The 12,987-nt window shown below is 28.4% G+C and overlaps 1 protein-coding gene across 1 annotated transcript; it reads left to right on the top strand.

The window, feature by feature from the left end:
• Positions 1-289: 289 nt before the first annotated feature.
• LOC125859550 (aquaporin NIP2-1-like) lies at positions 290-12,002 on the top strand. Its single transcript, XM_049539319.1, has 5 exons — positions 290-518; positions 614-838; positions 10,180-10,377; positions 10,905-10,966; positions 11,608-12,002. Exons 1-5 carry the CDS (start codon positions 390-392, stop codon positions 11,867-11,869), a joined length of 876 nt encoding a protein of 291 aa, XP_049395276.1. The 5' UTR covers positions 290-389; the 3' UTR covers positions 11,870-12,002.
• The last annotated feature ends 985 nt before the right edge of the window (positions 12,003-12,987 follow it).

Raw genomic sequence — 12,987 nt, 5'->3', positions numbered from 1 at the left:
AACAATGATTGGCCTTTTGTGATGAGTATATAAAATAGTATGCTCCTTTGAGTATAGGGAGAAAGTATATGTATACCTACAATTAAATATGAAACCAACCAACATAAATAATAAAAAAGGAAAAAGAGAAAACACAAACACATATAAACACACACATGGTTGTGTCTGGGTCCGAATTAAAGATTGACACTTGGCCACCCAAAAGCATTGAGGTGCATATTCTTTTCTTTTCTTTTCTTCTTATATATATATATATATATATATATAAGTGTGGGTATTTCTTAGAGCTAAAGCTGAAAGTAGAAGTTAATTCCCTAGCTCTTTCAATTCACAAAATATTCCGTCTCCTTTCCTACTTTAGAAACATTTTCAATTATATATTTGTCTCAATGGAGAGTGAAGGAGGGAAGTGTAGCAAAAGCATAAAACAAAATGAATCGGTATTGAAGGAAGATCCGAAATCAGCCTACCTATTGATATTTCTACGAAAGTATTACCGATCTGCTTTTCTCAAAAAGGTATTAGACTTATTATATTTTTGTTTTTAGATTAAAATAGTATTCCGTCAAAATGTTATGTTAATTGAAGAAATGAATGATGAATAAATTTGTAGGTGATAGCAGAAATAATAGCTACGTACCTATTAGTGTTTGTGACATGTGGTGCATCAGCTCTTAGTGGGAGCGATGAACACAAAGTGTCAAAGCTTGGGGCGTCCGTAGCTGGTGGACTCATTGTAACTGTCATGATATATGCTGTTGGACATATATCTGGTGCCCATATGAACCCTGCTGTTACCCTTGCTTTTGCCGCCGTTAGACATTTCCCATGGACACAGGTACGCATGCACGCTACGCCTTCTTATTAGTAATAAACTGTTCCTTTAACTTGCCTATTTCATACCCTTTACCCCTCTACCTCCCCACCACCATCTCATCATAAAAATATGTTTATATATATCCACCTGAAATTTTTTTATATTTTTCTAAAAAGCTCTTATTTACCCCGTATATTCTAAAGAAGAAAGATACATTTACGCTTACCATTCAACTTTAGGCATATATTTGCTTTTGGGCTGTTAAATTTCATTACCGCACTTTTATCATCTATGTGGCGCATACATCGCCATAATTAAAAAAAATACTCTATTTAATATTCTACTCAAACTAATCATTAAAATCCGACCCACCAAAGTATAAAAACCCATTAAATCTAACTCTTATATCCTTCACCTTGTTGGGTTTGAAAGTAGTCAGGGTATCATGTGGAAGCATACAATTGCAAATTATATTGGTGATAAATTAGATGAATAAGAAAAACTATATATTATGGATGCTCTTGTGCAGACTCAAGAAGTCTTTTCTATTTTCCAAAGATTTTGTCTGAACTGAAAAAGTATGATGTTAAACTATAGTCAATAAATCTAAATAAGATATAATAAAGATTATATAGTTTAAACTTAATTATTCTACCAAAACTTTTTATTTTATTTCACTAAAAATAAAAGAACTCTAACCAATATTTTTGAAATAGATTAGGCCCGAAAAGAAAAAAAATAGTTCAATTAAATTGTGATTGCTTCAAAATAAGAAATAAAAAATTTACATCATGGCAATTCCATTATTTTGATTAATTTTATGTGACGAAACATAAGATGAGATTAAAATTGCACTGTCAATTTATTTTTAGAAATACACATTCAAAACAAATATTCATGATATCTAAAGATGAAATACAAAGATGGTACTTCATTATTTTTAACAAGAAGTAATTTTATTTTTGGCTAAAATGATAGTGTTAGAATCGAATAATTTTCTCTTTCAAAATTGGCCTGAAAAAATGTACATTTTTTTGAATAAATTGTTAGGAGCTGATTTTTAGTTTGGTTTTTTTTCATTCCTACATACCTAAAAGAGGGCGTATTCACTCTCATTGTCACATTAACGTGCAAGGGTAAAAATTGTCGAATAACCAAATTTCAAAATGTAATTACGAGCCCGTTTGAATTGGCTTAAAAATATAACATTTAAACAGTAATTTTTTAAAGTGCTGAAAGTTATTTTAAAAATAAATAGTTATGTGTTTGGATAAAAGTGTTGCAGTTGAAAAAACATTGTTGATGTGTTTGGCAAATAAGTGTTGTTAAACACTTTTTTATCAAAATGTCTGAAATACCCTTAAAACTGTTAACATAATAAAAAGTTGATTAATCTAAGGTTCTTATTTCTAAGAAAAATTAAATCAAAATTAATTTATATTTTAATTCAATTTCAATAACTTAATATTTAAGTTAATTTTAAATGTGCAACTTATTTTAAATTTCAAAAATATATAATTTGAATAGATCACATGAATGAATTTGGGAATTGTTTAAAAGAATTAAGGGTAAAAAAGTAATCTACTTGGTCAAAGTAGAATGACTTTTGAGTTAAAAAAAAAGTAGGGATCATCCTACTTTTAACTTTTGACTTATTTTAAGTTGTTCTTATAATTGTCAAACTCTCTCACAAGTCAAACACTGACTTTTAAGTCAGTTTGACCAACTTAAAAACTCATTCAAACGGGCACTAAAACTATTATTACTAGTAATATTTTAAGAAGACTTGAATAAAACACATCAATTTTAGGATTGTCTTTAGACCAAACAAAACACATCAAATTGGTGCTCGGAGGGAAGCAAATAACACTATTAGAGAAATTTTGAGAAATGTGCGCATAAAATACCTAATTTTTTTTATCTAGACACATTTATTCAAGTACATCACAATTTGGACATAACTTCAACATGCATGACAACACTTTTCTCTTTTCTTAAACATAGTACTTCTACTAGTATATTTTTATATTTAAAAATAATTTTACTATGAACTTTCTAGTCATAGTTATATAACCACAAATATCATGACATTGATATTGTTCAAACATAGAGGCTGAAAAGTTTTCAATTTTATGCTAAATAAAATAACACTAGATGAAAAGGCATATAGGAAAAAATAAAAGGGACAGAAATCATTAATATGGCTAAAATGGCTTGTTGAATTTTATAAGTCTTTTCCTTACTTCTCTTAACTTAAAAGACAAATTCAAGATTGAAATTTAATTGTGTTTCCAAAAACAAGGTACAAATTGTGTAGTAGTTAAGTAAGTATTATCTCTCAATATAATAGAGGAATAAAAGATGTGCGGCATGAAATTAGCAATACTGGCCTGGGCTGTAGTTTGTCCAGCAGATGAGCTGATACACATGCACCTGCTGATTTTGATAGGCACATGACAATTATGAAAGTCATAATTCTTTCTATAAGAATAAAGAATAATAATAATAATTTTTCATTATATCTCCCATAATTAATGTCATAAATTCATTCAATTGCGGGTTGTTGCTCCGTCATATTCACTATATATATACATACTACTAGTTGCAAAAACTAATTCATTCAATTTTTGTTCCGTCGTATTATATATATATATATATATATATATATACACTAGTGGTGAAAACTAATTCATTCAATTGCTGGTTGTTGGTCCATCATATTCTAAATATCAAATTAAATTATTTGTGATTGATTTTTAAATCTATAAACCAAATTAAATTAATAAAATTTGGATTTTTCAATCTTGGATATTTTTTATACAAACATATAACTAACTTGTGTTCCAAATATTTCTTTAGTTCCACTGAAATACTGAAATATAACTATCTAAGGCGTTTCTTAAGAAAATAACACAAATATGAGATGAGTGATGACACTAAAATATTCAACAAAAAGTAATAATTAGGTCACATAAAATAAATATTACAAATTAATAAGTCATAATGAAAATGAACGTAATTCAAAAGTACTAAATAATCATGCTAAAATAAGTCTGACAAGTATTAATTACATGACTAAATAATAAAGAAAAGTTAAAATTAGATTATGTATTTTAACCGATTAAAACAATGTAAACTAAAGAACAAATATTCTACATTATTGTTATTCTTAGTGGTCAGTTGATTTATTTTTTTAAATATTAGTATTGATTTGATTTTGATTTGAGCTCCATTAGAGTTACTAATATTTATTGGACCATCCAAAATTCTAAGTTTCAAACTTAAAATAATATGTTTAAAGATAAAAACTATGAAAAAGTATAAGAAATATTTAGAAATTATATCAAAGAAATTTTTTTATGTATGAATAAACCATAACCTACCTCTACCGAAGAGTCGATGTCAAGTATAATTATGTGGTGTAAATAGGTACATTTTTCAGGCCAATTTGAAAGAAAAATTCACAATATCACTCAATGACTATAAATCACTATTAAGAGTCTATCTATCACATAGAATAAACCATATTCTACCTCCACCGAAGAGTCGATGTCAAGCAAGCTAATTCACCTATGTGTTTCCTTTCTTCAGTGCCTCAGATGATTTCCAATGTATCAAGTATGCAAAATTTATAAGTAGACGAGTTTATAGACACTCATATTACTATATGTCTAGCCTAGACCCAATAACTCTCCCAAATCTATAATCAATTTCCTAATGTTCAAGCCTAAGGTTAAGTCCCAATACCTCCAATTAACATAACTTTAATGGAATTCATATAACACAATATACCTAATATATATTTAATTACCTATCTCAATATACCATAATTTACTTTATAACATGATAATTAAAAAAGAATACTAATAAAAAAATAAAAGCCAACTGGTTACGAACCATTGGCGAACCATGTTAACTTTTAACATTGCACCATAACCAACAGCCTACCCAATTGCACCTTAATTTAATGTTTAAATTCTCATTTTTCTTTAACCCATCATCATCACCCAATTACTAACTTCCACGCCTAACACCACAACCTTAGCACTTTTCTATGACCCTTTAAGCTTCTACCTTCGACAATATATAAAATAATGTATACTACCTATTTAACAATTCCAACATACTAAAGTAAATGAATTCGTGAAATATCTTCCTGATGCACAATCGTTTCAATTTGGTTTTCGTTCCACGCCGCTTTCTGTTCTTCTCCTCTTCCCCTCTTTTCTTTTCTAAATAAAATAATTGTGTATTAAAATTGCTAAATTATATTATTTTTATTTTAATAAACATATGCCAAGTGATATAAGTTATTACATAAAGAAAAAATTATTTGGATGAGTACCTTTTAATAAATAATTATTGATTTCAGCGATACTTTTTATTTATTACCATTTATAGCAATGTTATGTTAAATCTCTAATATGTACTAAAAATGAATTAAATATGCAATATATATGTATTATAACTGTTTTTTAAAATATATTATGCTTGTTTGGTAAGAAATTGACACATTGTATTATAAGTGTATTAAAATATGTGATAAATATATTATCCATCAATAAAACTTGTATTATATGTGAATAATAAAGTGTTCTTTGTAATATGTATTAAAACTGTATTAAAACTGAATTAAAAGTGATCAAGTGAAAAAAAAATGTTATTACTATAAATGGTAAATATTTTTTTAATATAGTATATTTATGTAAGTTTCCCCAATAATAAATTATGAGCTCCCATAAATTATCAACTTAGCCCATTAACCACTAATTAAATCAACTATTTAAAATTACCCCATTAATTATATAACTATAATTAACTAATAGTCCAAAATAACCATTTAAAATTTATGGGAAGAGTCAAAATAATTCTAGTACTCAAAATGACCTAACAGGTTGTTACAAAAAATATAATAAATATAATTATAATAATAAAAGAATTTGAAAAGTTAATATAATGATATTGAAAGTGTTGTGTTGAATTTGATAAGTTGATACTATGATTTTGAAAAGATGTTAGACTTGTTGTTGTGCTTGAAATTTGTAAAAGATATACCAGAAAGTAAATTTTATATAAACATAAAATAATAGATTGTGCATAATGTAGGAAGTTTGACCATTGAAAGGCTTCATAATATTTAATAATAAGAGAATAAAAATAATGAAAGGAAAATGAATGAAGTATATATAAGGATAATAATGTCATGTTATTCGTCAGGATATAAACGAGACAACATAATAGGTAGCAACATAAGAAATGATAAACTACAATTAGCTAAATATTATTCTATTTTCAATTGTTTCGATCATTCCTATATTAAATAAGATAAAAAAAAAGTTATTATATTTTCCACTAAATATTTCTTTTAAAAAATTTAACATATGAAATATAAAATATAGCTTTAAGAAAAAGTGGGGCTCCAAATTTAAGACCCCAAATATTATCTTAATGGCCTTATAATCGAGTCATCCCTGATTAGATATTTTTAAAATTGAACCTACCTTATATTAGGAAGAATAACAAAACAAATCATGGCACATACAACTAGATTAATGTAACGCTTTAAGTCATAAGCATCCACTTAAAAAATTTCATAAAATTTATTTATTTATTTATTTGAACTAAATTCTGTTTCTATTAGTTAGGCACTTAAATTGTAGAAAACTTATAGATATTAGACATTTTGTAATGACATAACAAAATGTATAAAATAGATTCAAAATATTATTTGTCACGATCCAAAACTAGTCATGAATGGCACCCACACTTAGCCTCCTAGGTGGGCGAACCAACAAATTCAACCCCAACTTACGAAATACAAGCATAAAACGGAAGCTCAAATCTTATTATATATCGTTTCCCAAAACCTGAAAATCATCACATTAAGGACATCTAATCTCCAAATACTAAGTCTAAGAGTATCAAAGACACCAAAATAAATAAATAAAATAGTTTATGTCCGAAAACTAAGGACATCATGCCATAACCGAGAGAATCGAACACAATCTAAAATGAATAGCTCACCCTGGAACCTGATGTGCTGGAGACTGGCTAGAGTTGAGGGCGAGTGAAGTCACTAGTACACTTGCTGCACTCCACAAAAGGAAAACGAAGAAAATACAAGTAGGGGGTCAAACAGGGCCACATGTACTGAGTATGTATCATCGGCCGACTCAAAATAGAAATCAATATGTATAAAGTAATAACATGAAGTCAACTATAGCACTTAGCAGGTGACAAGCAACAACCAACATGAATAAGTGACAACAACACTGAAACAAGTACGAATCAGTCCACAATATCGAGAACACACATGAGGACTCATGCCTCCTCACCACTCTCTTTTGGGAATTAGGTTCTTTGAGATTGAGTATATTAAGTTACTTTAATATATTTTCCTTTAATGTTACCATGCCGGAACGTAAGACCCGATCCATATTGTGTCGGAACGTGACATCTGATCCAAATATATTGTGCCGGCTCGTGGCACCCAATATATTGTGCCGGCTCGTGGCATCCAATCCAAATATATTGTGTCGGTTCGTGGCACACGATCCAATAATATTGTTAATTCATCATTATGTATCATCTCTTTCAACTTCCTTAACAATATTTCATTAAGCCTTATTTATTCTAGGCATCACTTTAATAGAAGAAGTTCAAGATTATAGATTTCATGGTCTTGGGATTACAGACCAATCACAACAACACCTGAATTATCCAAACAACAACAAGCAAGTACATAAAAAAAATTCACAATATGACTCAATGACTATCAATCACTATTAAGAGTCCATCTATCACATAGAATAAACCATAACCTACCTCCACCGAAGAACCAAAGTCAAGCAAGCTATAGCTCCCCAATGCTTTTCCTTTCCTCAATGCCACAAAATGTTTCCAATCTATCAAGTATGCATAATTCATAAGTAAATAAGTCTATAGACACCCATATCACTATAATCACTTTTCTAAATTTTGATGTCAACTAATATGTCCACTCTCGTATTTCTCAAATTGTAAGCCTAGAATTAAGTCTTAATTTCTCAAATCATAATAACTTTAATGGAACTCATATAATACAATATCATAATATTTAATTATCTATCTTAATATATCAAAACTTGATTTATTATATAATATCTTACAATGAAATTTCAACCCAACACACAAGTTTGCTGGTTTCCTTAAAAGCAAGTGAAAATAATTAAATATAGATGGCAAGTTACCCAACTTAACCAAAAAAATCACTTTTTAGTTAAATGATGAAACTCGTATACCTTTTGTAAAGGGAAATATGAGAATTGTTTATTTTATTTTATTTTGTGAAAGCTTATACTTATCCAAAAATTCATTACCAATCCAATTGTATAAATCCACGCTATGAGCAATTTTCCCAACTCCAATCTCCTTTCAATCATAAGTAATCAGCCAATTTAAATCACCCTTTCCCAACCAATTTACATGAGAATTAAATAATTTCCCGTATACGAAAATTAAACTTAAAAATAGTTTTACCTGATCAATACGTGCGGCTGCTCTCGTCGTCTACATGTAAGTCCTTTTCTCAATTTGTTTTTAATTATTTAGGGCAAAAATTGTGAACTAATAAATATTAAATTTCACTAATTTCTTTCTACACATGGGTCATGTGGTATTAAATAAATTATCGATTTTGTCCATTATCATCAACTAATAAAAACTAATTATTTTATAAATATCCGCCAACTAAATAAATATAGTTATACAAATAGTTTAAAATTACCATTTAAAATTTACGAAAAAAGTCAAAATAGTTCTCGTACTTAAAATAATATAACGGGTCGTTACATTATTTGGCCAAAAAACTCTTTTTATCTTTGTTCTCTATAATATTTTCTTACCACCACTTCAACTACCGCACATCAACTGTCATCGCCGCTGCCACCACCCTTGTTTCTCCGGCAATTTACCACCTCGTTTGCCTCCAAATCTAATATACTATTGTTCTTCCTCCTTAGCTTTTAAAATCAAAACTTTACAATAACTTATTTGCCCCAAAAAGATAGAGCGACCCATTTATTATACTTTTGATATCAAAGTGTCTTAACATATACAAATTTCAAAGAGGAATAAATTCTACTTCAAATTTCTAAATGAATTTTCTGGATAATTTTAAGGGTTGTTTCTGACTTATGCCTGAGTGTCAATTTTTACTACATATACTCTCTGTCCACTTTTATTTGTCATATTGCGCTTTTTGAAAGTCAATTTGACTAATTTTCAAAGTTAAATTAAATTATATTAATTTGATATTTTAAACAAAAATTTAGATACTCAAAAACTAGACGAAGAGTACTATAAATTGTAATTTTTCGCATATCAATATGATGAAAAAATATATCTAAAATGTTAATCAAAGTTTTTATAGTTTAACTTTAAAAGAGGAAGTTATAACAATTAAAAGTGGACGGAGATAGTAACAATTATACCCGTATAGGTTTTGTTCATGACGTAATCTCTTTCTCCCTTCCATAAAAAGGTGTGGGCTTTTCAATTTTCTTTTCCCCGTCACATCAAGAATTCGAATTTCGTTTCTTTTCCATTGCTTTTCGAAACCAAACAACATAATTTTTCATCCAAAGTAATATTTTCTTTATCCTAATTTATGTGGTACAATAAAAATTTTATTGTAAATTCAGATATATAATCTTTAGTTAAGTTTTTTGAAAATTATATAGAAATTACTATAAGTTATAATAATTAATAACAACAATTAAAATATTTTTAAAAATAAATTAATTTGTTCTCATAATTGCAATTGTGTTACATTATTTGAGACGGAAAACACTACTAATTAATAATTGAAAGGGATATATGATAACTCCATTAACGGAGTTTGTGAATCATCTAAATTAAGTAAAAGAAAAGGAGAGAAATGCAGAGAACTCTAAAGAGTAAAAACAGTTACATTGATAATACATTGATAACCAACTAATTATACATGAACAACTAGATACTGTATTTTTAGACCATACAGTGTATTATGTTTTATTCCTAACTAACTCTAACTGATTTTATTGACTTATCTAACCATGGTAGCTTGTTAATCTTTCACTCTGCCACTCAAGCTGATGGTTTGAGAGCCCTGACCATGTATAAGATAGTCATGTGCTTTTTTTCAGCCACACCATTCTGTTGTGGTGTATATACACATATACTTTGATGAAATATGTCAAAACTAAACATAGATTGATAAGCAGTGCTAAAAAGTGAATCACTACCATTAAATTTGCATTTCAATTCTCAATATAATGGTTTTCTAGAATTACTACACAAAGAAAGAGGTAACAGGTAGATAATTTGGAATGTTGTTTGTAAAGGTGCCAGTGTATGCAGCAGCACAAGTTACAGGAGCAATATCTGCTGCATTCACGTTGCGTGTATTACTTCATCCAGTAATTAAACATGTGGGAACTACAACTCCCTCAGGCTCAGACATTCAAGCTTTAATCATGGAAATTGTCGTCACATTCTCTATGATGTTCATCACCTCTGCAGTTGCCACTGATACCAAAGCTGTAACTATTTTCTCTTTCTTATAAGTTATAACTAATTCACTTTTTTTGGACTAATTTTTAAGTAATTAACTTTTTATGATTATATAACCTTTTACTCGGCTGACATGCACTTCCACACTCAAATCATTTTTTTGAATGTTTAAATATTGTTATTTATAACATGTTTTATATAGTTTTTAAATATGTTAATTTTATTTTAAAAAATATTAAATTTTATAATTAAATTTATAGTCAAAATTTTAAAAAAATTATTCTCAAAAATTAAGAAATTTTAGACACTATTAATAGCTTATGAAAATACTTTTGTTTTTACTAACTTTTTATGAATCTTTAAAATAGAGAAAATGATAAAAAAAAATGTGATTATACAAAATTGAACAAAAAATATACTTCGATTATAGTTTATTCTAAGAAATAGCCCTATTATTACTTAATAGGTTAAAAATATCGTTTTTCTAATTTTATTTTTTTTAAATACATTTTCTTGACAAAAATAATTTTCTTTTTGTTGAACCTGTGTTTAATAGATTGGTGAGCTGGCGGGAATTGCAGTTGGTTCGGCCGTATGTATTACTTCTATCTTGGCGGGGTAAGCCGGTACTGGTCTCAAATCTTGAATATAAAAATACGAGCACCAAACAAATAAATGCATAATTTGAAAAAAAAAAATCTTTTTATAAAAAATTCAAAGTTATTTGAATCAATTTTTATTTTTATATATTTAGTATGATTTAAGTTGTAATAATTGATTATCAATCATTTCACAAAGCTTAGCAATTAATATTGAGCCATTAATATTTACTTAAGAAATTAATTACTTATAATTACTTTATAAACGGACATGATCGTGTAAGATTAATGGTAGAACTTAACCTTTTAATACAATGTTTTTTTTCATTAATCAAGAGCCTTAAAGAAACATAAAAGAATTTTTTAAATATTGTTTTCTTTATCCCAATTTTTGTTATTTAAGAAAGAATGACACTTTTACTTTTAAAAATAGATTAACTTTGATTATTCTTTTCGGAACAAAAATTTTGAAAAATATATTTAATCTCTTATGAAATAATTTATAAACAACACAAACATTTATGAAATTAAACTACAAATTTCAAAACATTTTTTAAAATTTGTTTTTGTGCTCGATTGAAAAGCCTTCATAAAATTGGATAAATGGAGTATGAGAAATCAGTTTCGGTTACATAAATGTTTATATTGAATTTGTTGTAGGCCAGTGTCAGGAGGATCAATGAACCCAGCTAGAACCATTGGACCAGCAATGGCTAGCAATGATTACAGAGCAATATGGGTGTATATCATTGGTCCCGTTTGTGGAACATTACTTGGGGCATGGTCCTATAATTTCATCAAGGTTAATGATAAACCAGTACAAGCAATCGCACCTGGACACTCCTTCTCATTTAAACTTAGAAGAATGAAGAGCAATCACGATGAAGAACAATGTGTAAACAAAGACCCTCTAAATGATTGAACTTCTTCCAATCCCATTTCACCCGTCTGTCTTAAAAACAAGTTTGGTTTCTAATTTATTTTCTCATGTTTGATTAGTGACTCAGAATATTTTCCATTGTTTGGATGGTGAATGAGAAACATTTTCCAGAAAACATCTTTTATTTTTAGGTAAAGAATTTAAAATACTTTTTAGAAAAATAGTTTCTGACTCAAAAACAAACCCTGATAACTGATTCGGGACCTGTTCCAACATTTGAACTAGGACATAACCCCGTCGATCGATTTAGGACCCTCCATAGATACCCAATTACCCAAAACCTAACCTCAACTCCCGATTCGGTACCCGACATTCAAACTAGGACTCATCCGCGACATCCAAACTTGGACACAAGACCAAAGATTGATTTAGAATCCGATCCTGACACCTGGTTTGGGATCTAACCCCAATTCTCGATCGAGACCTGACATTTGATGTAGACCCAACCCTAATCCAAACACTGACACCTGATCCAATGACTGATTCGGGTCCCGATTACGACACCGAACCCGATACTCGATGCCAACTCAAGACCCAAAGCTAGCTCAAGATCCGATGCTAACTTGGAACCCGACACCCAAAAAAGTCCTGACACCTGAATTAATACCCTACTTTTGAACCAAAACCCGATTTAGAGTCAATTCCCTAAATGGTCACCCAAGTTTAGGGAATTTCCTTGAAATATCATATTATGTTTCATTTAGGACCAAAATATAACTCAACTATCATTATTTTCCTTCAAATATACTTACCACTTCAAAAGTTTCACTCTCTCCTAGTTGGAATGCCATGTCATTGAAGCTTTTTTTTTTAAGAATAGACTTATTTAATTCATCAAACTCATTAAACTAAAATAATGATCTTATTATTTTCTAAAAAGTATATATTAGTTTATAAGAAGAAATTTTCATGCTTAAGAATCTTTTATCATAATTAATTTTTATTTTTTTATGCTATGAAGAATAGTTTTTTTAAAATTTACTATAATGTCATTAATTTTGAATACTTATAAACACATATATTCAAAATATATTGATATATAAATCACTCATGAATGTCAACTTACATCAATTAATCATATATTATATAATGGATCAATA

The sequence above is a fragment of the Solanum stenotomum genome, chromosome 3, assembly GCF_019186545.1.
Source record: "Solanum stenotomum isolate F172 chromosome 3, ASM1918654v1, whole genome shotgun sequence".
In the NCBI taxonomy this organism is placed as follows: domain Eukaryota; kingdom Viridiplantae; phylum Streptophyta; class Magnoliopsida; order Solanales; family Solanaceae; genus Solanum; species Solanum stenotomum.
The sequence above is the reverse complement of the archived record's forward strand: the minus strand, read 5'-3'. Positions and strand labels throughout refer to the sequence as shown.

What these genes read in the sequence shown, in the direction of transcription:
- LOC125859550 (XM_049539319.1), top strand. Translation starts at nt 390, where the DNA reads ATGGAGAGTGAAGGAGGGAAGTGTAGCAAAAGCATAAAACAAAATGAA. An exon ending in GACATTTCCCATGGACACAG is followed by an intron (nt 839 to 10,179) that starts GTACGCATGCAC and finishes TTGTTTGTAAAG; the next exon opens with GTGCCAGTGTATGCAGCAGC. An exon ending in TTGCCACTGATACCAAAGCT is followed by an intron (nt 10,378 to 10,904) that starts GTAACTATTTTC and finishes TGTGTTTAATAG; the next exon opens with ATTGGTGAGCTGGCGGGAAT.